This window comes from Equus caballus, chromosome 14 (genome assembly GCF_041296265.1).
Source record: "Equus caballus isolate H_3958 breed thoroughbred chromosome 14, TB-T2T, whole genome shotgun sequence".
Classification (NCBI taxonomy): domain Eukaryota; kingdom Metazoa; phylum Chordata; class Mammalia; order Perissodactyla; family Equidae; genus Equus; species Equus caballus.
The window spans coordinates 107,601,676-107,628,924 of NC_091697.1; the positions used below are offsets into that span (position 1 = coordinate 107,601,676).

The window sequence follows — 27,249 nt, forward strand, 5'->3', positions numbered from 1 at the left end:
TCACAGCTGATCTAGCATCTTTAATGGATAAAACATATGAGAGAAAGTTGCCTGTTAGTTCTTTAACAATATCACGGGTAAGAAAACTTAAATATATATATTTTCAAAGAAGGAGGAAGAAAGTGAGAAAGGCTCTTTATATAGATGAGCCTGTGTAAATAAAGACTGTCTTTCATAGGAAATATTTTTCCAGAGTATGGTGTGTTTTTGTAGTTACTAATAGATATTTTATGGTGAAGTAGCACATTTCTTGGACTGACATGAAAGGTGATAAATTTACCAGACTCCGATGTCAGTGATCACTATTGCATACCTGATGTAATTTTCCAGGATGTGATATTCTGCTATGTGGTACCAGGATTTTTTTTTGTTGATACACTTTCAAAGTAGTAGTGTTCACTTGTTAATATTGAAAGTAATTTTGGTAGCTGAGGAAGTCTATAAAAGGATGGATATGAATGTTAGCATTGAACTGCTGCAGATCACCGGAAGGAAGAGTATTGGGCTGGGAATCAGCAATAGTGATTGATTGGTGACTGTTACTGAACACCTTCCGTGCCAGTTATTGTACTGGCTTCTTACCATACGTTCTCTCTGTTAGTTCTCATAGCGACCATGTGAGATAAGCACTATCGTCTCCACTTTACACACGAGACTCAAAGTGGTTGATAACCTTCCTGAGTTCACAGAGCTCATACGTGGAAAAACTGGGCTTCAAACCCAGACTTCAGTGACATCAAAGTGCTTTTCTGTTGCCTCCCTCAGGTAGATCTGGTCTCTCCTTCCCGTGAACTCACTTTATGACATCGGGTAGCGGGGCCCCCTCACTTTCCTCATTTCCAGTGTGGGGACAATAGTATCTCCTTGCACAGCTGATATGACGCTAAAATGAAATTTTAGCTGTGAAAGCTCTTTGTAGAAATTAATGGCACCATAAAATTCAAGGTATCATTAAATCTAGAAGAGAAAAAGGAAGGAAGTGATCATCCTTTTTGGTCTGGGTCCTTTCCTTCTGCCCCTGGTGTTCTCATTTTGTAGGGAAACAGTTTAACTAGGTCATAACTTAAATCTTACAGACTCATAATTTTCGTACTGGGGAGGAACTGACAGATCCTTTGTTCATCCCTAACCTGGTGGATAAAATCTCTGTATGCCATAACACCTGATACTTGTTGAGGCAGCACCTCAGAGTTTAGAGAGCTTTCACGTCCATTTTCTCATTGGAGCCTCATATGCTTCAGGGCAGATGCCTTTATTCTATTTATGCAGGTGGAGCAGCTGAGTTCCAGAGGTCTGTGCCATCCAGGTATGGCACACAGTGCACGATCAGGAGACTAGGTCCCAACCTCAGGTCCTGTGTTTGAACCACATTTTATCTGCCCCTTAATGAGATTTCTAAATCAAATCCGTAAGTCCTGGGCATTTTTAAGAGTCTGCCCCTTTTTACTCTTCTCTGCCTCTTTATGAGGTTTTAATTATATTCACAACATGCGTTATCTCCTACTCTGTCTTTTTTGCCCCTGAGTCTCCATTTTAGGGCAGAATCCATCCTTGGAATAGTCCTTTCTGCTGGTTGGTTTGCTTTGGAATTAGAGCATATTCAGGGATGTTATGGGTGGAAGGGAGGCTTTGTGGATAGAAGAACGACAGGTTGACTGGTCCGTAGCAGCACCTACGTCAGAGTGGGAAAACACTTCCAAGACTGAGTTCTCTAAATTTAGATTTTCATCTCTTGGGCCGTATTTTTTCAGCCATTAGAGTCTTTATCCTTTCAACTATGTGTTCCATATATTTGGAACTTGGAACCTGGAGAAAATATCAGGGTTTAAAGATAGAGGGAATATCGATGGCTAGTTATAAATATGGTAAGAGGAGCTCTCTCTTGCTCTGAGAAAGTTCATGATTGGTTTTCAAACAGTTTTTCTGACCAAGGTTGTCTGTGCATAGAAAAACAGAAGCCATTGTGAACTCTTTGTTCACATTAGCTCAAAGGGGTTTCAAGGATGGAGTCATATCCCGTGAAATTTGTTCCAATAAAATGGGTGTTTTGTCTTTTTTAAGGTCAGTGTGTGAATTAGGCCCAATGTAGGCATAATTTGTATTCAACCAAAGGTTTCTTTTTTCTTTTAGTTTGTGGACAACATTTCCTCTCGAGAAGAGGTAGACCACGCAGAGTATTACCTTTACAAGTGAGTTTTCCGTTTCATTTTGCTATGCACTCTCCTATTTCAGACCTCTTTAACACGGAAGGTGGTATGTATCATATATAATGTTCGCACCTTGCTTTTTAAGCTTATGTTTTGGAGATCTTTCCATATCAGTATGGGGAGAGCTTCCTTGTGTTTTATAACTGCATCATATTCCATGCTATGAATATGTTATTTAGACCAGTTCCCTGTAGGCTGTTTGCACTCTCTTTTTGTATTATGTATGATGCGATCAACAATTAAGAAGCTTATGCATCTGTCACTTTGCGTGTAGTTCTCGTAAGTATATACATTAGTAATCTCAATAGTTGTTGCCAGATTGCTTTCCACGGAGATTTAACCAGTTTACATCCTGCCAGCAGTGGTGGAGAGAGGCCTGTTTACAGCTTGGCCAGTGGGCATTTTCACACTTTGGATTTTTTTGGTCAATCTGACAGGTGAAAAATTATATCTATTTATTTCTTCTCTCTCTGTTTTACGCAGATGGAAATACACTCTGTATGCGCTATTAGGCACCTATTCTCAATCTAACACTGTCTTTTAAAACTTCTGCAGTACCACATTTACCTCCTTCTTTCTCGCAGCGACGAGCAGGCCCACTGTGAACTGACCCATGTGTGAAAGGCATCGTGTTCAGTACAGCACCTCTGTAGGAGCAGAAGAGGGGAGCAACCTAGAGCTCGTTCAGTGAGGGGCTGGTCAAGTAAATTAGGATTCATCCTTACAGTTGATTTTATCTATTAAAATGATACTTTACTATTGACTTCTTACTGTGATTCCTTATTGTGATTTTTAAAAACTGGTTTGTGATTTGTTCCAATTCCTACGTTCTAAAAGTAGACTCAGATGGAAATTTAAAATGTTCCCAGGAAGCATTGCCTTAGAACTTCCCTTTTGAGCTCACTTTGTTTTGATCGAGAGAGTTTTCAGTTATTTTTATCTGGGTGCACTTTTGAAAGCTTTCTCTGTATTAGTGAAAATTTATTCAGTTTTTTTGTATTTGATTTTGCTAAATAATAACAAGACTTTCTCCTTTTTTTGTATGTACTGGGTAAATTGTAGCCCCTTTTTGGTGTTTACTGTTCAAATATGAATCGCAACAGATTAGATTCCACAGTGTAAAAGCCATTTATTTTAAATCTAAGGTTGCCTTTAACATTGTCCCAGGTTTAAATTCTAGGTCCAGAAATCATAATTTAAGTGCCTTCTGCTGTTTGTGAGGATAAGCATGAATGGGTCCCTTGATGCGAGAAGCCTGCCTTCCTCCCGTGGCTCTTGGTTCTCTAGGGCTCCTTCGACAGTTATTTCTGCCCGTGGTGAAAGGTGTATTAGCGCTAGCATCTGCCCAGTTCTCATTCTTTTGCTTTGTTCATGGAAAAACACAGAAAATAGTTCCAATTTCTAAGTAGAAACTATTTCTTAGAATTCCATCCTGTGGAACACAGTGCTACAGTCTTGGAAGAAATGCATCTCCAATTTACAGGTACCTCTGTAGCGTGTAATTGACTTCAGTGATTCAGCAAGTATTTGCTGAGCGCCTGATGCGTGCCCAGGCCCTGTCCAAGGTGCTGGTCGTATAGTGACGAACAAGTTTGACACAGTCCCTGTCCTCATAGGTTAAAGGTTAACTGGGAACTGTAAGCCCTCCCTTCAGGACCTTCCATGATTACTTTTTCACATGACGTTCAGTGTTGGTGGCCTGGAGACTTACTGAAAGTTCCATAAAACTTCTCTTCCTTGTAGAGGTCGTATAGAGGACTCTTGTCCGTCTTAAATCTGAGCCACTATTTCACTTGACATGCCGTCCTTTGTTTAATCAAACTTATTACTTGTTTATTTTGATTTTCTCCTCCCTTCTGTTGCCAAGAAAATTGGCTCTCTCAGCTTTTTTTTGAAGAAAACAATGTTTTTGTGACTTCTTGAGATTACTGTTAGATGTGTATGCGGCTAGTGTGACTCCAGACAGCTACATGAGGCTGTAGATAGTGGAGGTGGGCTAGGCTCACTCTTTAGCAAATGCTCACTCCTCCTTTCCAGCCTTAGAGAATACACAAAACATAGTTGTGCCTCGGCAACAGTAGAAGTTGTGAACTCTTGGTGTTTGTCTCTGTTAACTGAACTCAGGGATGTCAGTCCTGAACGCACCAGGGCCTGTGGTGTCTCCCCCAATTAGGTCTTCAGCACGCACTGGTCATGATGCCCAGCGTTCCCACATGGGGTGACTTTAGGCATCTCAGAGTAAACCTGGAACCACAGATCAAGGGTGAGGAAATGCAGAAGCACTTTCTTACCCCTGGGCAACTAATAGCTTCTTGCTGGCCTGCCTTGAGGATTTCTCTCTCCGCTCTTTGAGGGGAAGGCCCACCGCAGGACTTTTGGCGGCCACCTCTGTCATTGGCCCAGCTCTATCCCTGCCCCAGCCTGTAGAGCCAGGCTCTGCAGGCACATCCTCTCATCTGGGATCAGTCTCCCCAAGGATTATGTAGACAGCATTAGAGCCAAAGAAGTCTGGAAACCTTGGTGGTCTGTGGAGAGCTGACTGAGCATCGGCTGTCGTATCAGGGGCACGGGTAAGCAGTTCCAAGTCCCAGAAGTGCAGGGTGCTGCTGGGATACGCCCGCTCGTCACCCCCTGTCATCCCAGGAGAGAACTGTGGCCTTCAAGTTCCCCAGAGTGCACACCTTTAGAAGTTTAGGGGCTTCAACACTGAGTGCCAGGGATCTTTTAAGGAGAGTTAGAAAGGCTGCTGTTGACTCAGCTGGAGGGAGAACAGATATGCACACCCCTGTCTGGGCTGTGGGCTGCGCTCTGGGAGTCTGCGACCCTATGATCAGTGTCCACCTAGTGTCTATAAATAAGACGTGAAAACACCAAGGAAAGGGACGTGGTGCTCTAAACAAAGGAACAATGTGAACTAACGATGATTGGGGCAGTTAATACCAGAAACTATGTAAGTTGACCAAAAAAAAAAGTCCCTGATAATACTCTACTCATCTAAAGGGAAAATAAGCCAAGAGTAAAAATGATTAAAACGGAGAAGGCTAAACTGAAGTAAAATAAACAAAATGTGAAAGCTGAGAAACAATAAACAAGGCATGCTAAGAACTGTTGGGCTGTGACAAAATAAGGGAAACGTGATGAAAATAAGAGAATAAAAAAGTGAAAAAACGAGAGAAGAAGGACCTGATCCAGAAACTTCAAAGACTATGTCTAGATGTGGCTGGAGGGTGGGAAGGTAGGCGTGGGCGGGCAGATGCGGAGATGCCCTCAGCAGGCTGAATGATAGCCCTCTTCCGAATGGTTTTCCAGCTGTGCACAGGGCCACGCCTGCAGGCTGGGAGGAGCCGGCTGCTGGGAGGGGCGGGCTGGGCGGCCACCTCCTCTGCTCCTGGTTTGTTCCAGCGAGAGCAGCTGGGCCACCAACTGCTTCAGGTGTCAGCGTCTGCGGAGAATTCAGAGGGCTGCGTAAACTTAGATGAGAATAAAATGATATTTTTATTTTCACTAGCCTCTCAATAATGTTTCACGTTTCCTTCGATTATGAATGGAGGCAACAGATCACAGTGTTATTAGCAGTATTATTGGTCTTTTTCAACAATAAAACCGATTGGTTTTTCATATCTCCTACGTTTGTTGCAGATGCCTTGACAAATTTTGCTCCTCACTGCCGAGAGATTGCTTTTGTAGTTAAACTGCTACCAGCTAGTGGTGCTTCGTGGGTTGGTAAAGAAGCCTGTGTTCCCATATCTGGAGGATTTGTTAATAGTTTGATAATTGTATTTCACTATAATTGGTTTTATTTGCGATTCTTTGTGCTTTTATTTTGTACATTTGAAGCATTGTTCTGAGAAGGGTCCTTAGGTTTCATCAGACTGTGGGGAGTTCCTGCCACACAAAGACGTCAGGGACCCCACTCAGAGACCCCAGGGACTCTGAGACGTCATGGGCGCTGAGACCCTGCAGGGCAGGGCTTGTGCGGAGGCTCCTTCCTCCTCTTCCCCCAGGCTGGTGAGGTCTTCTGGGTCTTTGTTTTTCTTCTTACAGAGCAGGCTTTCTTTTCCTATTTTAGTTTAAATCTTAGAAAGTAAGGCAGACATGGTTCATATGTGTTCTGTCTTCCGAGTGAAAAGTTGGCTGCAGCCATTCTCCTGGGCTTCCCAGGAACAAGGTGTGGGGAAGACCTAGAGGACGCAGGCTGGCCCAGAGGTGCTGTCGGGGAGACCGGGATTGGGCAGGAGCACTTCTGCTCCCCACCCCCGGCCCCCTGGTGAGGGGAGGAGCAAGGGACTCTCCCAGCAGCAGCAGCGGAGGTGGTGTGGTGGCACAAAGAAGAAGGGTAGGACAGCACAGCAGATGGCAGCTGAGAGGAAAGGGCAGCTCGGTGGCATTTGATTGGTGGGCATAAGAAGTGGACTGCTGATTTATGCTTTATGTTTGTTAAAAAGAGTTTTATATGTTCCATGTCAGTTTAAAAAGAATTGAACGAAATATTCCCCTTTTTTTGTGTGTGTGTGAGGAAGATTGGCCCTGAGCTAACATTTGTTGACAGTCTTCCTCTTTTTGCTGGAGAAAGATTGTTGCTGAGCTAACATCAGTGCCAATCTTCCTTTATTCTGTATGCAGGAGGCCACTGTAGCTCGGCCTGATGAGCAGCAGTGTGTAGGTCCACACCTGGGATCTGAACCCACAAATCCTGGGCTGCTGAAGTGGAGCACACAAACTTCATCACACCACTGGGCCAGCCCCAAAATATTCTTTTTTCTCGGGTTTAGGATTACTTCTGCTTCCTAGCCACATGCCCTCTCATTGGCATTTGAAGAACAAAGGCTTCCTACCCAGGCTTTCCTGTAAATTTATGGCATTCCTTCAGAATTGGGTTTGCATCTTTAATTTCCTGAGGCAGAGACTAAGGCGTAGAGGTTCACAGAGCACACCTAACATGGAGGGTGTGCGTGTCAGCCGTGCCTGCCCTGAGCGCGGTGGACGTGTGAACAGTGGTGCTGTAAAAGCAGCCATCTTCCTAGTGCCAGGTGTTCTCAGTAAGGATCTCAGTTGTGGCTACAGTCTACTTTTTTTAAGGATCCTGAGGCAGACGGGATTCCATGGAGACAGAGTACCGAGCGTGGTACAGCAGGAGAAAATTCAAATGAAGCGATAAGAGGATCCCTTATATTTCTTGTGTCTGTGGGTTATTGTTGTCTGTTTTCTAAGAATTATGATCTTGGCTTTTTCTCCACAAGAGACCCCCTTTGGGGATCTGTCAGCTCGAGGCCAATGTTATTTACAGCGAGCTTATCTGGAGCTCTCCTATATCGTTTTGTAGAGAGCGTCTCCACCCAGTCAGCAGTCCTGAGCGCAAGACTCCCCAGGTCCACATGCCCACGTGCACACAGGTGGGCCCCGAGGCAGGCTCTGTGTCTCCCTTTGCAGGAGATAAAGCTGCATGTCATGGTAAAATGGTAGCATCAGTGAAAGTCGTGATTTTCATGGTTATAACAAGCCTGGCACTTTCTCTATTAGGATTTGATTACTGTGTTAATAGAATGCAGACTCAAGGCATAAAAATTCCTTCTTTCTGCTTGGTGTCCTTCTCTTCACCCGGACTGTTTGCAAATGTCATTTTTATTGACTTATTTATTTATTTATTTGAGGAAGATTAACCCTGAGCTAACTGCTGCCAATCCTCCTCTTTTTGCTGAGGAAGGCTGGCTCTGAGCTAACATCCACACCCATCTTCCTCTACTTTATATGTGGGACGCCTACCACAGCATAGCTTGGTAAGTGGTGCCATGTCTGCACCCGGGATTCGAACCAGCGAACCCCAGGCCGCCAATGCGGAACGTGCACACTTAACCATTGTGCCACCAGGTGGGCCCCATATGGACTTACTTAGACTTTAAAATCGTTTTGGGACCATGACAGTTTAGAAATGCATGAAATTAAACTTGCTCTTTTTACTCTCCGAGTGTCAGTAATCAGAACTGATAATTTAATCTGCAACAGAATGGTCATTCTTGAAGGATAAGTGATAGAAACTTCTAACATGTATGCAACATATTCTCTCTATTTTGAATATAACATGTTAAAAGTAGCCTTCTGGCTTGTAGCAACAACGTGGGGAGTGCTGACTTGCCTTACAATAAGAAAAGACTTGCACAGCTCCCTGGGAGTGTCGGCTTTTCTCAGAACGCAGCTCTCTTGTGTTGTCATGGAGAGTGCCGTGCCACCCTTTAATGAGGGGAAGTTGGGGTTGCATGGCAGGCTGTGTGCTGCCAACACTTTCATCCACGCCGCACCTTCGCCTTGAGCATTTTCGTCAGTTGCTTAACTGACCTGGCAGATACCAGGCGTCACTGCCTAGAGACGGATGGCAGGTCGGACACAGCTGGGGGGAGGCAGATGGCAGCCTGCATGTCTCCAGGTCCGGTTGTTGGCAGCCAGCTGAGGGAGGAAGGACCGAAATAGCTTCGTTTTTCAATAAGCAGAAACATCTTCATGGTTCCTTAGAAAGTGATCACACTACCCCAGGCCTTCGTTGTAAGAATCCATGCCTGCCCTTAGAAGCAGGGGAAGGTGGGGGTTCAGTAGGAGGGAACAACATTCATGAGTGTAAGCAGTAGTACTTTTCCTTTGAGTGCTTGGAGATTGTATAGCAATAAAAGGAAATTTAAAACCTTTCTGTGAGTCTATTACCTGTTCTCAAATGCTGGAACATTATTAAGAAAAGAGGAAGAGCCCAGGGAGGTAAGTGATTCCTAGAGCATTTTCAGAAACACTTCCATACCTGAAGGTTGGCTGGTGCTTGATTGAGATCTTGCTTGTGGCTCCTTGCCACAGGCCTGGGAGAGCTGCTCATGGTCAGCGGCCCTGGGTTAGAGAAGAGCAGACTGTCGGGGCACTGTCCGCCTTGCCAAAAACCCCTTGGGGCTTCCCGATGAGAGTTACGGGGAGACCCCTCAGCCTCTGCTCCTTCAGCCTGTGCACCTCTCTCCCCACTGGTCTTGTTATTTCCGCCTGGAGACCAGTCGTAGGTGGCATGTCAGGGTATTTTCCTGGCTTTGGTCTGACTTTTCCAGAGTGATGGCACGCCTTAGTTACTCTTGTATTGCTTGTGTGATGACTGGGTCCCTGGAGGCTCTTTTCCTAGGAGCTCACGGCAGTCCATGCTGCCACAAGCATCTATGTACAGGTGTTTGAGGGACCGATGCTTTAAGTTCTTTGGAATGAATATCTAGGGATGGAATGGCTAGAGCATATGGTAGGTATACATTTTCCAAAGTGGTTCTCACCATTTTACAAGCCCCACAGCACTTCCAGTTCCTCTACATTTTTGCCAACCCGTTTAGCCATGCTAATAGGGTTTCGTGGTATCTCATTGTGGTTTTACTTTGAATTTGCCTGGTCACCAGTGATGTTGAGCGTCTTTTCATGTACTTACTGCCATCCATATATCTCCTTTGGTGAAGTGTCTTCAGATCTTTTGCCCATTTTTATTATTAAGTTGCTCGTTTTCTTGTTATTGGATTTTGAGAATTCTTTTTCTCAGTCTTGTCTTTTCGTTCACTTAACTGTTTTTTTCAGAGTGGCTTTTATTTTGATAGAAGTCCAGTTTGTCAATTTTTTTTCTTTTGTGGATTAGGCTTTAGTGTCAACAAAGAAATTTTTGCCTAACCTCACACCACGAAGATTTTTCTCCTGTGTTTTGTTTTAGAAGTTTCATAGTTTTAGATTTCACAGTTAGGACTATGGTCCTTTCTGCATTGTTTTTTGTATATAGTATGAGATAAGGATCAAAGTTCATTTTTTCGCATCATAATATCTAGTTGTATCGGCACCATTTGTTGAAAAGATTCTTCTTTCTGCGCTGAATTACCTTTGAATCTTTGTCGTAAATCAGTCGTTTGTCTCTGTGTGCATCTGTTTCTGGACATTTTGTTCCAGTGATCTCTGTTCCATTGCTGCCTTGATGCCAATACCGTACTGTCTGGATGGTTATAGTTTTAAAATGAGTCTTAAAATTAGGTAGTGTAAGTCCTCCAACTTGGTTCTTTTTCAAAATCGTTTTGGCTAGTCTAGATCTTTTGTATCCTATATCAATTTTAGAATCACCGTGTGTGTGTGTATGTACACACATACACACATACATATGTGTAGACACACACATTCGTACATACATTATTAATGTAGAGAAATTAGGAACAAAGTAATTTCAAGAAATATGTATTGAATGCCTCATAAATAATGAATGTATTTATTTATTTGTTGTTGAGGAACATTGGCCCTGTGCTGACATCTGTGCCAGTCCTCCTCCATTTTGTATGTGGGTCGCTGCCTCAGCATGGCTGATGAGTAGCGTAGGTCCATGCCCGGGATCTGAACCTGTGAACCCAGGCCACTGAATCGGAGTGTGCTAAACTCAACCACCACGCCACCGGCCAGCCTCTGGTGTGCATTTAGAAACAGGAGGGGTGAGAGGGAAGATTCTAAGAGGTATGAAGGGTGATTGATTATCTGAAAGTCAGCAAGCATTCTTTTTCCATTGGAGGCAGACTTAAACTGGCCTGCCAGAATTTGACTTGGAAGTACATACAGACAGATTGTATGTCTGTAAGGCAAATGATTCTCAGCTCTGTTTATAGGGGAAGTTCTGAAGCCAACAGCAGGTTTAAGAGAAGTATTTTCTAATTTGCTAGAACTGTGGGGTGTTCAAAGGAGAGGCTACGATGTAATCGCCACGAGCAAAGATTGTAAATTGACTGGGGAGACCTGGATATGTGGAACAATTCAAGATCCACACAAACCCAGCATATAATAAATGTGTAAATTGACTGTATTTGTGCAAGAAAATGTGGGTTTTAGAGAAGACATGCTTTGGGCATGCTGGAAGAAGGGTTGATGTCATTATGAGCAAGCATAGGAGAGGCAGAGCTTGAGACAGCCTTGAAGACTCGGGGAGCAGAGGCAAGGGGCGAGTGTTGAAGGGGGAGCATGCAGTGCAGGGCCCTTCACAGACCGGCCTGCCCCAACCAGAGAGACAGGGGCCTTCACAGACCGGCCTGCCCCAACCAGAGAGACAGGGCCCTTCACAGACCGGCCTGCCTCAACCAGAGAGACAGGGGCCTTCACAGACCGGCCTGCCCCAACCAGAGAGACAGGGGCCTGGCAGGAAGCGGTGGGATTACAGAGGGAGGAGAGTGCTGGCCGGGGGAAAGGAGAGTGTCAAATCTGTCATTACCACGCATAGGTAGTAGATAGATGAATTGGTACGACTTGTGTAGAGAGAACTTTGGCAACATCTGTCAAAATTACGAATGCACACACCCTTTGACCCAATAATTTCACCTCTAGGAATTCAGCCTCCTGATACACTCGCACACGTGTGAAATAACATCCATTGCAAAAAGTAAAAGATTATGTACATCAGTAGAGAGAGGCCTGGTTCAGTAATTATTCTACAGCCACACGTGGAATACTGTGCAGTGATTGAAAAGAATGAGGCAGCTTTATTCGTATTTCCTATGGAACAAGTTATAAAATGCATTAAGTGGAAAAAACAAGGTATAGAACTTTTTTGTTACATCACCACTGTGGTTTCTCTGTGTATATAATATGTATGCTTGTGCTTTGATACATGCGTATAGATATGGGCATAGACTGTCTCTGGAATGGTTCATAGAGAGACACAAAAACTGGTAACGTTGGTTCTTTAGGGGAAGAGACCTGAGCGACTTTTCACTGAATTCTCTCTCAGGTCTTCTGAATTTTATATCATGGGTGTATATCACTTGTTCAAAAAATATTTTTAAAAAGATCCCCAAGATATTTCATCTTCAGTAGATTCTTGAGAAGTGTATATCATAATAAAAGTATTCCAGGAATATTAATAACAGTACGTTTGGGGGTAAAAGAGGTAAGAGTTGGAGGGAAGCTAATTATCTCTGATCAGGGGACAAAGGCCTGTCCTGTGGTGGTTGACCGTGGGAATGAAGAGAGAAAGTTTTCTCACATAGGAGGGAAAAAAATCAATCTACAGGACTAATGACAGGCTGAATATTAAGATAATAAACAGGGAGGATCAAAAATGAACTGAAAATTGAACCTCAGTTAGTGAGAAAATGGCTAGTCCATTGGTAGGAGGGTTGAACTGGAGGCAGATTTGGAAGACAGCACAAGGGTGGGGTTTCCTTTGCCTTTTCGTCGTGCGCATACACATTTCTAAGTTTACTGCCTCACATCTTCTGCCTGCTGACCACATTGGAACTCTTTGAGAGGAGCTGGCCACAGACCTTGAAGACAGAACAACTACCAAAACATACCTGCGTTAGAGTCTTCCCGGTGTGCTGGCACCAGCTGGGAAGCTTTAGAGTGGGTGGTCTGTGAAGTCCTGCTAACTTGCAGAATCTGTGGTCTTGAGACCTGGGAGGACTGAGCACTTTCCTTGGAGCCGTGTGACGAGTCAAAGCCCGGGCTGTGCATGAGGTTCCGAGGCTCATCAGCTGGGCAGCGTCTCTCCTTGTGCCAGTTCTCTTTCTTGAGGCTGTCTAGGTAAGAAACAGATGACAAAGAGACAACGAACTTAAATACCTTCCAACAAAGTAACATAAAGTTTGTTAAACCTGTAAAAAGACTAGCATAAACAGAGATTCAACAGTAAAAAAACGCATAATCGTTAAAAAAACAAGTGCTGAAAAGACCCTGAAGGAATCAGGAGGGGGGAGAGAGTCAGGTGACCTACATTTTAGGACCAGTTTAGTTCCCACCTTGATCTGTACCTGGATCCAGGTAATGAACTCTCTGAACATCAGCTGCCTGGATGAGCAGATGATCTTGGATGCCTCCCCGGGTCCCCCACATGCCTGAAATGCGGTGTTGCTCGGGCTCACTGGCACAGAAGCTAGACTTTATCACCACAAGCCTCAGACTTTGAAAGCAGGCGGTGCTGGCCTTTGTTTAGTTTCTCACTCATAACTTTATTTACTTAAATAGTGGCATTGAAGTTCCAGCCACATTAACCACAAATATCAAAAGAAAAATTAACAGATGTGAAATTAAACAGCAGAAAGCATGAGCGGTCTCTCAGTCTCCTCTGGATTTGGGTAGCAGGCTCATTTTCCGTCTTGTTTGTAAATACTTTTAGTAAATTTCTTGGTATGAGCAGATGGGTATTCTTATTTTCCAGGGAGCTAATTTTTGTGCCGTATTATTTGACATTTTCCCATCATCTTTCTCTGGAAGGCCCACAAAGCACCTATTTTTGATGCCTTGCGTATACATGGGACTTAGAAGGAGAGAGCTAAAGCAGCCCTAGTCTAAAGCTGCAGAACCCTCTGTGGATTAAACCTGAAATCTCCTACAGTTGCCTATAAAAAGATCTATCCCAAGTAGTGTTTTCCAGAGCCTGAAGTCCTTTGATCCAAAATCTTTTTACTGGCTTTTTTCACAACTGTGAAGTCATAATCAAGGTGCCAGGAATTACAGCTGTAGGGCAGAGAGAAAGGCAGAACTAAGTATATTGTCTTATATTTATTAAACAAAGAGACTTCAGTAGGGTTTTGCATGTAAGGCGGTTAGATTTGAAGATAATTAAGAAATCTTTCCAGGGGCTGGCACAGTATCTAAGGGAGAGATGAGCAGATAAACAGAAGCTTCAAGAAGACCTTTGTGAGAACAGAAGTTTCAGCCGATTGCATCATGAGGTTTGCGGCCAATGGCAAGTAAATTCTGAGTGTTTCCAGATGCTCTGTGTCTGGGCAAGAGGACATTTGAGGAGCTAGAAGTATTTGATGTGAATTCTCTTTAGTGGTCTTGGCTGCTATCATTTTCATGATAGATTTCCAGTTGTATTTGTTTTTGCCAGACAGATTTTATATTTTGAGGTCTATTCTGTTCTTCTTTTTGATAGCAATGCTGATTTTAAGGCAAATGGTCCCAGTACTTGATGGCTAGTTTGGGGCAAGTCTGCGACTTAACGCCAGGACATCCAACTCCAGGCTGTTACAGCACAAGAACAGTATTTACTCCACACTGGCTATTACACAGCTCAGCGATGGTGCTCCCAAAAGGTGAAACTCAAATCGGTCATTATTCTTCACTGTAAAAGCCCAGGCAGAGTTTTGATAGGAAGAACACGGAAATTATTGTTAAAATGAGAACTTTGTGTATCTTGTGCGTAGGGATTATCATAGCTCTCCGTGTGCAGTTAGTAGCAGGTGATAACAATGTGTGGGCACGCTTACATGGTGCTTTCAGACTCCAGCCGGAATGCACTCCTGCTCTCTGGACGTGCCGTGTACTTTCTGATCTTGGCCGTCTCCCCCATCTGCTCCTCAGAGAGCACGACCTGACTTTTCAGGCCTGTCCCAAATTCTGCTGCATCTGTAAACTTGCCCTCCTTTTCACCATTAGATGTGATCTCTCTGACTGCCTTCTGTAGAACTTTATCTGTCCGGGATGCTTACTTAGATTCTCTTTTGACCAATCAGAATTACATATTTCTTATTTTTCTCTACTTGAGGAGCAGTGTGGTGTGGCCTCTGGAGCCCGTCTGCCTAGATTCCAATCCGAGCTGTGCCATCTGTTAGCTGCATGATGTCGTGATGTACATTCTTGTCCCCCAGCTTCCTCATCCGTGAATTGGGGGTTGAAGTAGTGCCTGTGCTTTAGGACAGTTGTGAGACCTAAAGACATGAATACATTATAAGGTCCTTAGAACAGTCTTGGGTCAGAGAACGTCGGTGCTCAACAAATTTTAGCTTTAGTTTTGTCTATACTAGATTGTAACATCTTGAAGAACAAGGACTATTCTTTCCCCATAGTTCTCTCCTTGGGGAAAGTGTATTTTGAACTCCAATTTAGGTTCCTAAGACTAATGGTCCTCAGACGTCTTCACCATCCCCACCCCAAGGGCATCAAGGTGCAAAGATTATCAGGGCTCTGGGATGCTTATGAACCCAGGAGGTTAACACCTAGGTAGGGAGGACATCACGATCTGGGGGAAGCTGCCTGACCCTAAAAGACACCTAATGAAGGTCTCATGTGTTGTATACCCAGATTGCTAAGCTCACAGCAGCCAACAACCAGAAGGGGGCAGCAGAAAGTCATCTGCTTCCCATCCCTGCAGAAAGGGAGAAGCCGCAAGAAAGTGATTCCCAATGAGGAACAACCTGCACCCAAACTGATCTCTGAGAAGAAGCTATTGAATCGGTAATCAAAACGCAGATTAGACCCGAAAAGAGCATCACAGGAAAACACGTGAACAGGTGCAGTGGCTGAGGAACGGCCCCCGTGATTGTAGCTCTGCTGTCTGGAGCACCTGAAGCGGGTTCATGCTGTCCACATTCCCCACTGTCGGTTTTATTTGAGTGTTTTTTCCTCACCTTTAGAAACTGAGTGGGCGTTTCTATTGTGTAGCCTACTGTTAAACGGAAAATTGGGCTGAATGCTGTGGCCCTGCAGGAGAAGTTAGAATACACAAATTTTTCCACATTTTTTCAGTTATTTTTTCTTATGAAAAAAGCGGTTATGTAGTTTTTTTTTTTCAACTTAGAAAGGAAAAATCACTCGCTTTTTAGTGTGTTTCTGCCCAAGGTTTTGACTACATATTTCCATTTTATTTGTTTAAACTATTTGGCAGTAACGCTCAGATTTCATCTGTAAACTCAATGCAGTTCCAACCCAAATCTCAGGAGAATCTTTCGTGCAACCTGAGAAGCTGATCCTGAAATTCAAATGGAGGAGGAAAGGGCCGAGAGTAACTAAGACAGTTTAAGAAGACTGAGATAAAGTGGTTGGTCTGCCAGATAGATAACAGGTCTTAGGAAGCTACAATAAGTAAAAATGAGCTGTGGTCTTAGACTTAAACAGCCAGACTAGTGGAACGGGAGAGAGCCCAGAGGTGGATCTGTATACACAGGGAAGCTTGAGCAGTCTTACACATTGAAGGATGGATTCATTCATAAATGATGATGGACAATCATCTATATGCGAAAAGAATTAATTCCTACCTCAAAACACACATGTGCACACATTTTGTTTAGATAGATTAAAAACAAATGGCAAAAGCATAAAACTTTAAGAAACAAATATAGGAGAATATTAATATTTGTATGGCATTATGAAAGATTATTTTTGAAGACAAAAGTAACTGATAAAAGATGGATAAGTTTTAATGCATTCAAATTAAAAAGTTGTGTACCACAAAAGACACCGTTAACAAATTAAAAGACAAGCCAAAGACACGGGAAAGATTTGCGGTGCATGTAACTGACAAAGACTGGCATAGAGAATACCTCCATAGATCAATAAGAAGATAATCAGATAGAAAAGTGGACAGAGAATATGAACCAGCAATTCAAGAATGAAAAACCAGAATGGCCATAAATATATAAAAAAATGGTCACTCTCATTAGCAATCAGCTGAGTTGCAGATTAAAATGCTGTATCTCCGCATTTATCAGGTGCAAAAATGAAAAGTCTTGACGGTAATAATTGTGGCAAAGGAGAGGGGCAACAGGAACTCTGATCACCACTAGTGGGGGTGGAAAATTGAGTAGCCACCTTGAAGGTGAAGTAACAGTGAGGATGGGCATGGTCTTCTCCTCAGCATTCAACTCCTAGGAAGATACCCTGAAGAAACTCTGCGTGCACAAGGATTAAGTTATAAGAATGTTCGTTGTGGCATCGTTCGTAATAGTGAAAAACTGGAAGCAATGTAAGTGCTCATCAACAGGAGAATCGACAAGTGTGATAGGCTCACACAATGGAATAGCATAGAGCAGTGAGAAAGAATGAACTAAAGCTCCACACATCAGCATGGTTATCTCAAAAACGTAATGAGCGAAGAAAGCAGTGAAGAATCACACGTACAGTGTGATACCGTTTATGTGGCTTGAGAACATGCAAAGCAGTGCCACAGCTTGTGTGTTTATTTGGATACAGGGACAGTCATGTGCTGCCTAATGACGTTTTGGTCAACGACGGACCGCATATACGACAGTGGTCTCATACGACTAGCACCACAGAGCTTAGGTGTGTAAGTGCACTCTATGATGTTTGCACAGTGACGAAATCATCTGACACATTTCTCAGAACGTATCCCCGTCCTTGAGCGATGCATGACTCTATAAAGTGTAAGACTGTAAAAACATGCCCGAGAATGATAAAAAATTCAAGATTTCGTTTACCTGTGAAGGAGGACAGTGGGGTAGGAAGAGGATCAAGAGATGTATACAGGGAGGTGTCAACCCTATCTATAATGCTTTGTTTTTGTTTTTTGAGGAAGATTAGCCCTGAGCTAACTACTGTCAATCCTCCTCTTTTTGCTGAGGAAGACTGGCCCCAAGCTAACATCTGTGCCCATCTTCCTCTACTTTACATGTGGGACGCCCGCCACAGCATGGCGTGCCAAGCGGTGCCATGTCCACACCCGGGATCCGAACTGGTGAACCCCGGGCTGCCGAGAAGCAGAACGTGCGAACTTAACCGCTGTGCTACCGGGCCAGCCCCAAATGCTTTGTTTTTTTTTTTTTTTTTTTTTTTTTTTTTTTTTTACTGTTGAGTTTTGAGTTCTTTATATATTCGAGATACAAGTCCTTTATCAAATATACCATTTGCAAATATTTCCTCCCAGCCTACAATTTATCTCTGTACCTTCTTTTTTTTTTTTTTTTTTTTTTTTTTTTTTAATTTTTTTTTTTTTTTTTATTAATGTTATGATAGATTACAACCTTGTGAGATTTCAGTTGTACATTTTTGTTAGTCATGTTGTGGGTACACCACTTCCCCCTCCGTACCCTCCCCCCACCCCCCCTTTTCCCTGGTAACCACCAATCAGATCTCCTTCTCAATATACTAATTTCCACCTATGAGTGGAGTCATATAGAGTTCGTCTTTCTCTGACTGACTTATTTCGCTTAACATAATACCCTCGAGGTCCATCCACATTGTTGTGAATGGGCCAATTTCGTCTTTTTTTATGGCTGAGTAGTATTCCATTGTGTATATATACCACATCTTCTTTATCCAATCATTAGTTTCTGGGCATGTAGGCTGGTTCCACGTCTTGGCTATTGTAAATAATGCTTAAATGCTTTGTTTTTTTAAAAAGACAAAGTCTGAAGTAAGTGGGACAAGATTTTAGAATTTGATGAAGGTAGGTACCTGGGCACATGAGCATTATATTCTTTATACTTTACTGAATGTTTAAAATACTTCATAATGTCTAAATCTCTTCTCCCACCACACAGAAAAAAATCCGTTTTCATATTTGTTAAAAAATTTATTTGAACAGATTAGAGGGGCCGGCCCAGTGGTGTAGTGGTTGAGTTTGCACACTCTGCTTCAGCGGCCCAGGGTTCACAGGTTCTGTGCACCACTCATCCAGCCATGCTGTGGCAGCATCCCACATACAAAATAGAGGAAGATTGGCACAGATGTTAGCTCAGGGCCAATCTTCCTCACTGCAAAACATACATATATATATATATATTTGAACAGATTTGAGGCTATTTTCTCACTTCCTCCTTGAGAAATCCTGAGGTGGACTGGCCCAGTTTGAGTCAGAGTGCGCTTTGGCAGGAAAGATGGGCTGATATGCTCGGCCAGATGACCAGCCCCTTTCTAAGGATCGGGGTCTCCAGCCTGCTGCAGCTCTTCTCTGTACACATGCTTTAAAATGTAGAAACTGCTGTGTGCTCGCAGGCTGCACAGACAGGCTGCAGGCCGGTGTGCCCATAGGCCCTAGTTTGCCAGCCCTTCCTCTACCTGCACCTACTTTCCTGTCCTTAAAATTTTCAGAGGGAAAAATCCTAGTGTACCATTTCATCCATCCTTACTGTTTTGTTTTGTTTTGAGGGGGAAAAAGTAAAAACTAAGGCTTGAACTAACTCCTGAGCTATCTGGTTTTGCAGCTTGGAGCTTGAGGAGGAAGGAAAAGCTGGATGGCTGTTTTGTATCCCAGGGTGAGCGTGGATATGGTTATCATGCCCCAGACACGTGCTGGGCGGCAGCAGATGGCCGGCAGGGGCTCCTTTCCCATGCAGGTCCCGGAAGAAGAAAGATGACAGACTGTTTTTTTTTTTTTTTTTGAGGAAGATTAGCCCTGAGCTAACATCTGCTGCCAAGCCTCCTCTTTTTGCTGAGGAAGACTGGCCCTGAGCTACCATCCATGCCTATCTTCCTCTACTTTATATGTGGGACGCCTGCCACAGCATGGCTTGCCAGGCAGTGCCATGTCCACACCCAGGATGTGAACCGGCGAACCCCTGGGCTGCCAACGCGGAACGTGCACACTTAACCGCTGCGCCACCGGGCCGGCCCCAGACTTTCTTAACTGACAGACACGACTGCCACAGATGTTACTTACTGAAACTGGTAACATGACGTTTGATTTAGGCATGGCTTTTACGTACTACTGTACGATGATTTCAGACAGAACATTTAACACTAATACTATAGTATGATCTAATACGCAGTCCATGTTCAGATTTTGTCAGTTGCCTCCTTAGTGTTCTTTATGGATATTTTTTTTTTCTAGTCCAGGATCCAAATAGGATCACGCTTTATATTTAGTTGTCATATCTTTAGTCTCCTTTAATTTGGAGCACTTCCTCAGCCTGTCTGCGTGTGTGTGTTTCTTGACCTTGACGTTTTTTAAGACACAGGTCGGTATTCTGTAGAAGTCCCTCAGTTTAGGTCTCTCTGATATTTCCTAGGAAGGAAGGAGTTTGTGGACACGAGTACCACAGAAGCGATCTTGTGTTCTTCTCGGTGCCTCTTGTCAGGAAATGCACATTAGTGGTTCATTCCTATATTGGTGACGTTAATTTTCATCACCTTACTGTAAGATGGTATCTACCAGACTTGGCCACTATAAATTCACTGTTTTTCCCTCTGTAATTAGTAGGTAATGTGTGGGGAGATACTTTGAGATTGTGAAATATCCTGTTGCTCATCAAAGTTTCCCCCACTAATATTGGCATCCTCTGATGGTTTTCTAATTGCATCTGTATTTTAGTTAGCATTCTGCTGTAAGAAGGAACGTGTCTTTCCCCCTCATTTATTTATTTATTCATTGATTTCTATCATAAGGACTCATGATTTTATTTTCAGTAGATTATAGTCTGTTACTTGTTTTGACGTTCAGCATGTCCCAGTTTTGGTCAGTAGGAGACCCTGTCACTTGCACTGTTTTGATATGTCCCATCATTCTTTGAGGATTTTTTTATTTTCTAGCACCAGAAGGTATTTTAGTCTCATGTTATACTTTACCTGCCCCAGCCCTGGAATCAGCCATTTTCCCAAAGAGCCCTGGTTCTTCGTAGAGGAGAATGGTATCCGCAAATCCAAATCTGCTTGTCAGGTGTGCTCATTGCCATGGGGGCATCACTGTTCCCACCCTTTCTCAGTGGAGAGAGCTAGAAGATCAGTCTGTCCGTCCATCCGCCCGTCGTCTGTCTGTGTGCTTTAGACCATCTTGGTGCTGATGCCTCCAATCCCAGTCTAATGCTTCAGGTTTTGATTTAGACTGGGCCCTTCCCTTACTTAGTAATTCTCCTCTGGCAGTGAAGAATCTGATTCTTGTTATTAATTGCCAAATAGCTGTTTGGCAGATATTTTCTCCTAACGTAAGGATTTTCTATTTAGGTTCTTAATGGGGAGTTTTAGTGAGCAGAAGTTTTTAATTTTGATGAAATCTAACTTAGCCATTTATTTGTGGTTATTGTTTTCTGTGTCCTAATAGTTACTGCCTATCCTCTGGTCATAGATATTCTTCTGTTTTCTTCTTAAAAAGTTACAATTTTAGACTTTATAGATCTCAACTTAATTTTACATCTCAAACCAGCTCTTGTGTATGGTGTGAGATGTGTTGACATTTGTCTTTTTCACATGGGTGTTTCTGTTTTCTGTATTTCCATTGATGTGTCTCTACTAATGCCAATACCACACTCCTAGTAACTGAAGTCTTAAAGCCAGTTACTCTGAGTTCTTCAACTTTATTCTTTTTCTGTGTTATTTTGCTTATTTTAGGTCCTTTACCTTTCCGTATACATTTTAGAATCAGATTGTTGATTTCTGTTAAACAGGCCTACTGGGATTCTGATTGGGATTTTGTTAAATCTGTAGATCAGTTTAAGAAGAATTGGGTTTCCATATAATATCATATAATGTTGAGTCTTCCAACCCATCAGCCATGGTTAAACTCTTTTTGTTGTTGGGTTTTTTTAACATCTTCTTTACTATCTCTCAGCAATACTTTATAAATTTCAGTGTAGGCATCTTGCAAGTTTTCTGTTAAATTTATTTCTAAGTATTTATGGGTTTTGGTGTTATTATAAGTGAAGTTATTTTTCCAAATTTCATTTTCCAGTTGTTTCCCTACCAGAAATACAATTGATTTTTGTATCTTGACCTTGTATTCTGAAACTTTGAAAAATTCACTCATTAGTTCTAATAGTTGTTTATAGATTCCTTAGTGTTTCCTACATACCCAGTCACATTGTCTGTGAATAGAAATACAGTTAATGTCTTTCTTTCCAAATTTTGGACATTTTTAATTTCTTTTCTTTTTTTTTTTTTTTTTTTTTTTTTTTTTTTTTTTTTCAAGATTTTATTTTTTCCTTTTTCTCCCCAAAGCCCCCGGTACATAGTTGTACATTCTTAGTTGTGGGTTCCTCTAGTGGTATGTGGGACGCTGCCTCAGCGTGGTCCGATGAGCAGTGCCATGTCCGCACCCAGGATTCGAACCAACGAAACACTGGGCCGCCTGCAGCGCAGCGCGCGAACTTAACCACTCGGCCACGGGGCCAGCCCCTTTAATTTCTTTTCTTGCTTTATTGCGCTAGCTGGGCCTCCAATACGATGTTGAATGAAAGTCGTGGAAGCAGGTAGCCTTGCTTTGTTCCTAGTGTCAGTGGAAAGCGTTTAATACTAAACCATGAAGAATGATTTGGGGCCAGCCTGGTGGCGTGGTGGTTAAGTTCGCACGCTCCACTTCAGCAGCCCAGGGTTCGCAGGTTCAGATCCAGGCACAGACCTATGCACTACTCATCAAGCCATGCTGTGGCAGTGTCCCACATACAAAATAGAGGAAGAGTGGTTAGATGTTAGCTCAGTGACAGGATTCCTTAGGAAAAAAAAAAAAGAATGATGTTAGCTATAGGTTTTTCATGCATGCCATTTATCAGCTTGAGGAAGTTCAGTTTTATTCCTAGTTCCCTGATAGTTTTTATCATTAATGAATGCTAAATTTTGTTAAATACTTTTTCTACAAGTATAGAGGCAAGAGTATGAGTTTTCTCTTCCCTTCTGTTATAATAGTGAATTACTTTGATTGGTTTTCAAATGTTAATCCAGCCTTGCATTCTCGGGATGAACTCCCAAGAATGTATTGTCTGGGTGTATTCTTAATTTGTTGATATTTGTTAGGATATTTGTGTCTATGTTGTGGGTAATACTGGGGTCTAAATTTCTTTGCTTATAACATCCTTATATGGTTTTAGTATCAGGATTACGTGATGTCATAAAACATATTGGGAAGTGTTCTCCTTTTATTTTCTGAAATTTTGTATAAAATTTCTATGCTTTCTTCAGTATTTGATAGCATTCACCAGTGGAGTCATCTGGGCCTGGAGTTATCTTCTTAAGATTTTAATTACAAATTGGTATTTTTGAACAGGAATATGGTGTCCCTGTGTAGCTTTATTTTGTGTTTTTCATTATTGGTAAGGTTGACATGTTCTTATATGCTTAAGAGTCATTTATATTTCTGTGAGCTTTCTTTTCTTACCTCTTATCCTTTCTACTGGCTCATTAGTCTTTTTCTTATTGATTTGTAGGACCTCTAATGTTTAGGGATTAGCCTTGAATTGATGATTTTTTTCTTGCTTTTTGTTTTTTAAAATTACTTTGCTTTACAGTAGTTTTTGCTATGTAGATGTTTTTATTTTTCATGTAATTGAATTTATCAATTTTTTCTCTTACGGCTTTTGCATCAAGACTAAGAATGACATTCTCCATCCCAAGAAATGTTCCCATATTTTCCTTCAGTGAAAGCATGCTTTCGTCTTTAAATGTGAATATACAGTGCACCTGGAGTTTGTTTGGGTTTAATTATGATCCAGACATACATGTGCCCCCACATGAGCATAAAACCAATGGCCACCCAGTTACCCTGATGACATTTACTGAATCATGTGTCTTTTGCCTACTGATATGATATGCTGCCTTATATACGAATTTCTTGTTTGGGTTTGGGTGTGTCTCTGAATTTTCTGTGCTGTTCCACTGATCTGCTTTTTCATCCAGTAGCATCACACTTGTTTTAATTATTATAGCTTCCTAATGTTTTAATATCTGAGGAGAAATCTCACAGTTGTGTCCACCCCTTTGCTCAGCCTCCATTATCCTACTTTCTCCTGTGTTTAACAACCTTGTTAATTGTTAGAAGTATTGTCCACATACCTTATTTGAATATACATTCCCTCCTCTGTCTCCTTGGTTAGGGGGCTCATGTGATGGTTGAAAGTCTCAGATACGGGACTAGGACCTCAAAGAGCCTTTACATCATCTTGGTGCAAATAAGAAAAAGATTATCTCTTCTAGACAGGTAAATTAGGGGAAAAGTACCTTTTTCTGAGAGATGTGGCCTTGTACCTGATTACACAGTTGCTAGGGCCAGTTTTCGTCCGTATTCATACCTTTGGGCAGTGCTCAAATTGAACCACTTTACAAAACAAACCTGTACGTAACAGTCTTGAGTTGTGCTGCGCCATGTAAAGGATGTGGTCAGTGAAAGAACTGGCAGGAAGGCCAGACACTGCATGTTCCTTCCCTGGCCGCCTCCCCCTCGGAGCTGCCGGCCCCAGAGCTGGCTAATTACATCATCCAAGAATGTGCTTCCTTAAGTGGGAGCACGAGCGCCTGTTCACACTGCCTGCCTTTGGGAATGCTTCCTCAGATTGGGATGAGAGTGAGTAAACCTCGAAAGTCCAGCTGGCCACTCTGGTTGGAGTGACACTGTGGGTCATCAGGGTAAAAGTCAAATAATAGTAATTACTTGTATCTCTGTAAAAGTATGTTGTCATCTCCTTTTTGTTTATCATCCTCACGCAGGAGCCTGCAGCACTGAAAGAGGAGATAGTGGTTTTGCCCTTCTTTTGTGGATGCAGGAAGTAAGCCAGAGAAGAAACTTTCCCAAGGTCAAACAGCTAGTGAGTGACAGCAGAGGCCCCTGATGCTGCATCTTTTGAAGTTCAGGGTTCTTCCTCTAAACCTGAAGGAGCACTTACTTCCCATATCACCGAATCTCATAAAAACACTATTTGTCAGCTCCACAGACATCCAGGCGGGTTAAATTTAAATCGTCATGAAATCGTGGTGACATGTTTCATCCTCCTGAAAGTGCACTCGTGTTTCTGGCTTGTTCCCAGCACCCTCCCTCGTGGGGCCAGAACACTGCCTGTTGAAAACACTCATGGTGCAAAGAGAGTCAAAATAGCTTTTTAAGGGCGAAGGGTATTTGTTTTGATTTGTTAGAGGCCTGTAAGCCTCTGAGCTTTTAGAAGATTGAAAGAAAGACAGTGGTTTTGAGAGTAAGGTTATATTGTGGAATAGTCCTATGATAAATTGTTTGTCGTGTTTATGATTCTAAAATTTGATATTTTGAGAAGTTGACTTTTAAATTTTGGGGGGGGGGGCGGGCGGTGATGTTTCCCTACCATAGGAGCAAAGTTAGCTTTCCACTCTCCAGACACAGTATAGATTTGAAACCAAGCAGGGAACTGCTGAGGCTGATTTTGGTGCCTGTGTGTTTTTTTCTTTTTTTTTTTGTTTTGAGGAAGATTAGCCCTGAGCTAAACATCTGCTGCCAATCCTCCTCTTTTTGCTGAGGAAGACTGGCCCTGAGCTAACATCCATGCCCATCTTCCTCTACTTTATATGTGGGACGCCTGCCACAGCATGTCTTGCCAACTGGTGCCATGTCCACACCCGGGATCCGAACCAGCGAACCCTGGGCTACTGAAGTGGAACGTGCAAGCTTAACTGCTGCGCCGCTGTGCTGGCCCCATGGTACCTATGTTTACCGAGGTTGGGAGTCACTGTGAAAGTAGTTTTAATCCCTCTAGATTATTTTTTCCTCTGTCTCTCTTCATTTCTAAGTATTAACTTTCTTTGCAGATAGTAATCATTTAGGGTCTACTGTCAGATCTTTTTGGCCCAGTGTTTTGTAGTGATCCACATAGTTCACCGATGTGTTTATTTGGAAAACAGCATCTGAGCACACGTTTTGTTTTTTTTTAAAGATGGTGATATCTTATTACTGCAAGATAATACAGATTCTTTTTAATTTGTTTTGATATCTGCAGGTTTGGCAGCAGTAAATTGGATTTTGACTTTGAACAAAATGTATTTCTGGAGAACCACCAATCTAAGGGGAAATTTTTGAGGATAGTGATTACATCTTATTTGACCTTGTGTCCCCAGCACTTATCCCACAGCCTGGACACAGCCGAGCCCCGAGAAACATTTGTTGAATGAATGATAGAATGAAGTCTATAAGCAGTTAATTCCATTTAAAACCCTGACTGCATACACGTTGTCTTCCTCTGTTCATACGTGGTTTGACCCATTTAATGAGCAAGGAACGATGCATTTTTTAGGCAGTTTCAAATAAATTTCATTGTGAAACAGAACCTCAATCTCGGGAAGTGGTGTGGTGCAGTGAGCTCCGGACTGGAATGGAAGTTCCATGTGGTTCTGCCAAAATGGCTGTGATCTGATGCAGGCAGGTCACTTGGCCCTGCCGACCTCAGGATTCTCGTCTGGACGGTAAAGACGGGGAGTGTGGAGTCGCTCCCCTCGCATGTGTGGAGATGCTCTGGGAAGCTTAGAGCGTTCTACAGGTACAGAGAGGACCGCTCTGCACGACTTTCCCTAGAGCTTTGAGCCCCACTTTGGGAAGGTTTGGGGGTCCTTTGGCCATAAGTTTTAGCATATTTTCTACCGTGAGAAAGCGTTCATGGTCTAATGGCATAGCACATTTCTGACTCCTCCTGTGTGGCTGCTTCCCCTGCAGTTGAGTAACATTTTCCTTGTCGTTTCTCTGCCGGTGGCTCGGAACTGAGTCAGCAGCAGATACACACAACATGAGAAAGCGCCTGGTGCCACTTTGGGGACCTCCACTTACGCTCAGATCGAGCCTCGGGAGGGTGCTGCTCTGTCTGGCCTGGGGTCGGGGGGGGCAGTGGTGTGCGCTGTGTCAGTTGTCCTTGAGGGAAGCTGATGCAGACACCCGCTTCATTCACATAGCAGGAGTGGGTCAGACGAGGAGGGGTGGGTCTCAGAAACAGGAGGAGGAGATGTGGATGTCTGATTTTCTAGGCCCGATGTCTTTTCGATTCTATGAGAATAAAGGGTCTGGTGCTGCATAGTGGATATATGTATATGCATAGATGTACCCTCTCAAATTGTCACCCCTTTCTAGTGCTCTTCATGACCTACTTCTAATTTCCTACCATCTTTGGTTCATTTTTCATCTACTCTGCCAAGGCCTGTTTGTTTCTCCCTCCTCGTTCTTGTGTCTTCCCCTTTGCTGTCTGTGGAATATCATCCTAGGTCAAGCTGTGACCTGTTTTCTGGTTCTGTTTCTAGTGTCCGTATTCACATTTTGTCTGTAAGCAAACCTTCAAAGAAGAGAAAATATCGTAATGGAATTTCAAGTCAGAATCCTGCTTTCACTGCAAAAGTCTAATCATTAGTTTAAAATAAGGCATTTGACCTTAGTTAAATTTATTAATGTCATAGAGCTTCTTGAATCTATATCATATTCTTGAACCAAGTCATATTCTTGGTTTTCATGACAGAAGCAGTTTCTTTTTTCAGTTAAGACACTAGATATTGCTTGTGTTTTACCAGTTATTTTCATGGCTCCTTGGATTTACAATTCCCAGTTGTAAAATAGAGATGTGAACATCATCATCCACTTATTTAATAACTCTGTGAGACATCTGTCCCAATAAACTTTCTTTATTGAGGTGAGAAAGCG

General features: G+C 42.8%; 1 protein-coding gene across 1 annotated transcript in view; it reads left to right on the forward strand.

The window, feature by feature from the left end:
- Positions 1 to 27,249, forward strand: part of MRPS27 (mitochondrial ribosomal protein S27) — an 89,408-nt gene that overhangs the window by 19,380 nt on the left and 42,779 nt on the right. Inside the window, exons 3-4 of the mRNA XM_001504031.6 lie at positions 7 to 77; positions 2,131 to 2,189. Coding sequence (XP_001504081.4) covers positions 7 to 77; positions 2,131 to 2,189 — 130 coding nt within the window. The remainder of the gene's footprint in view (positions 1 to 6; positions 78 to 2,130; positions 2,190 to 27,249) is intronic.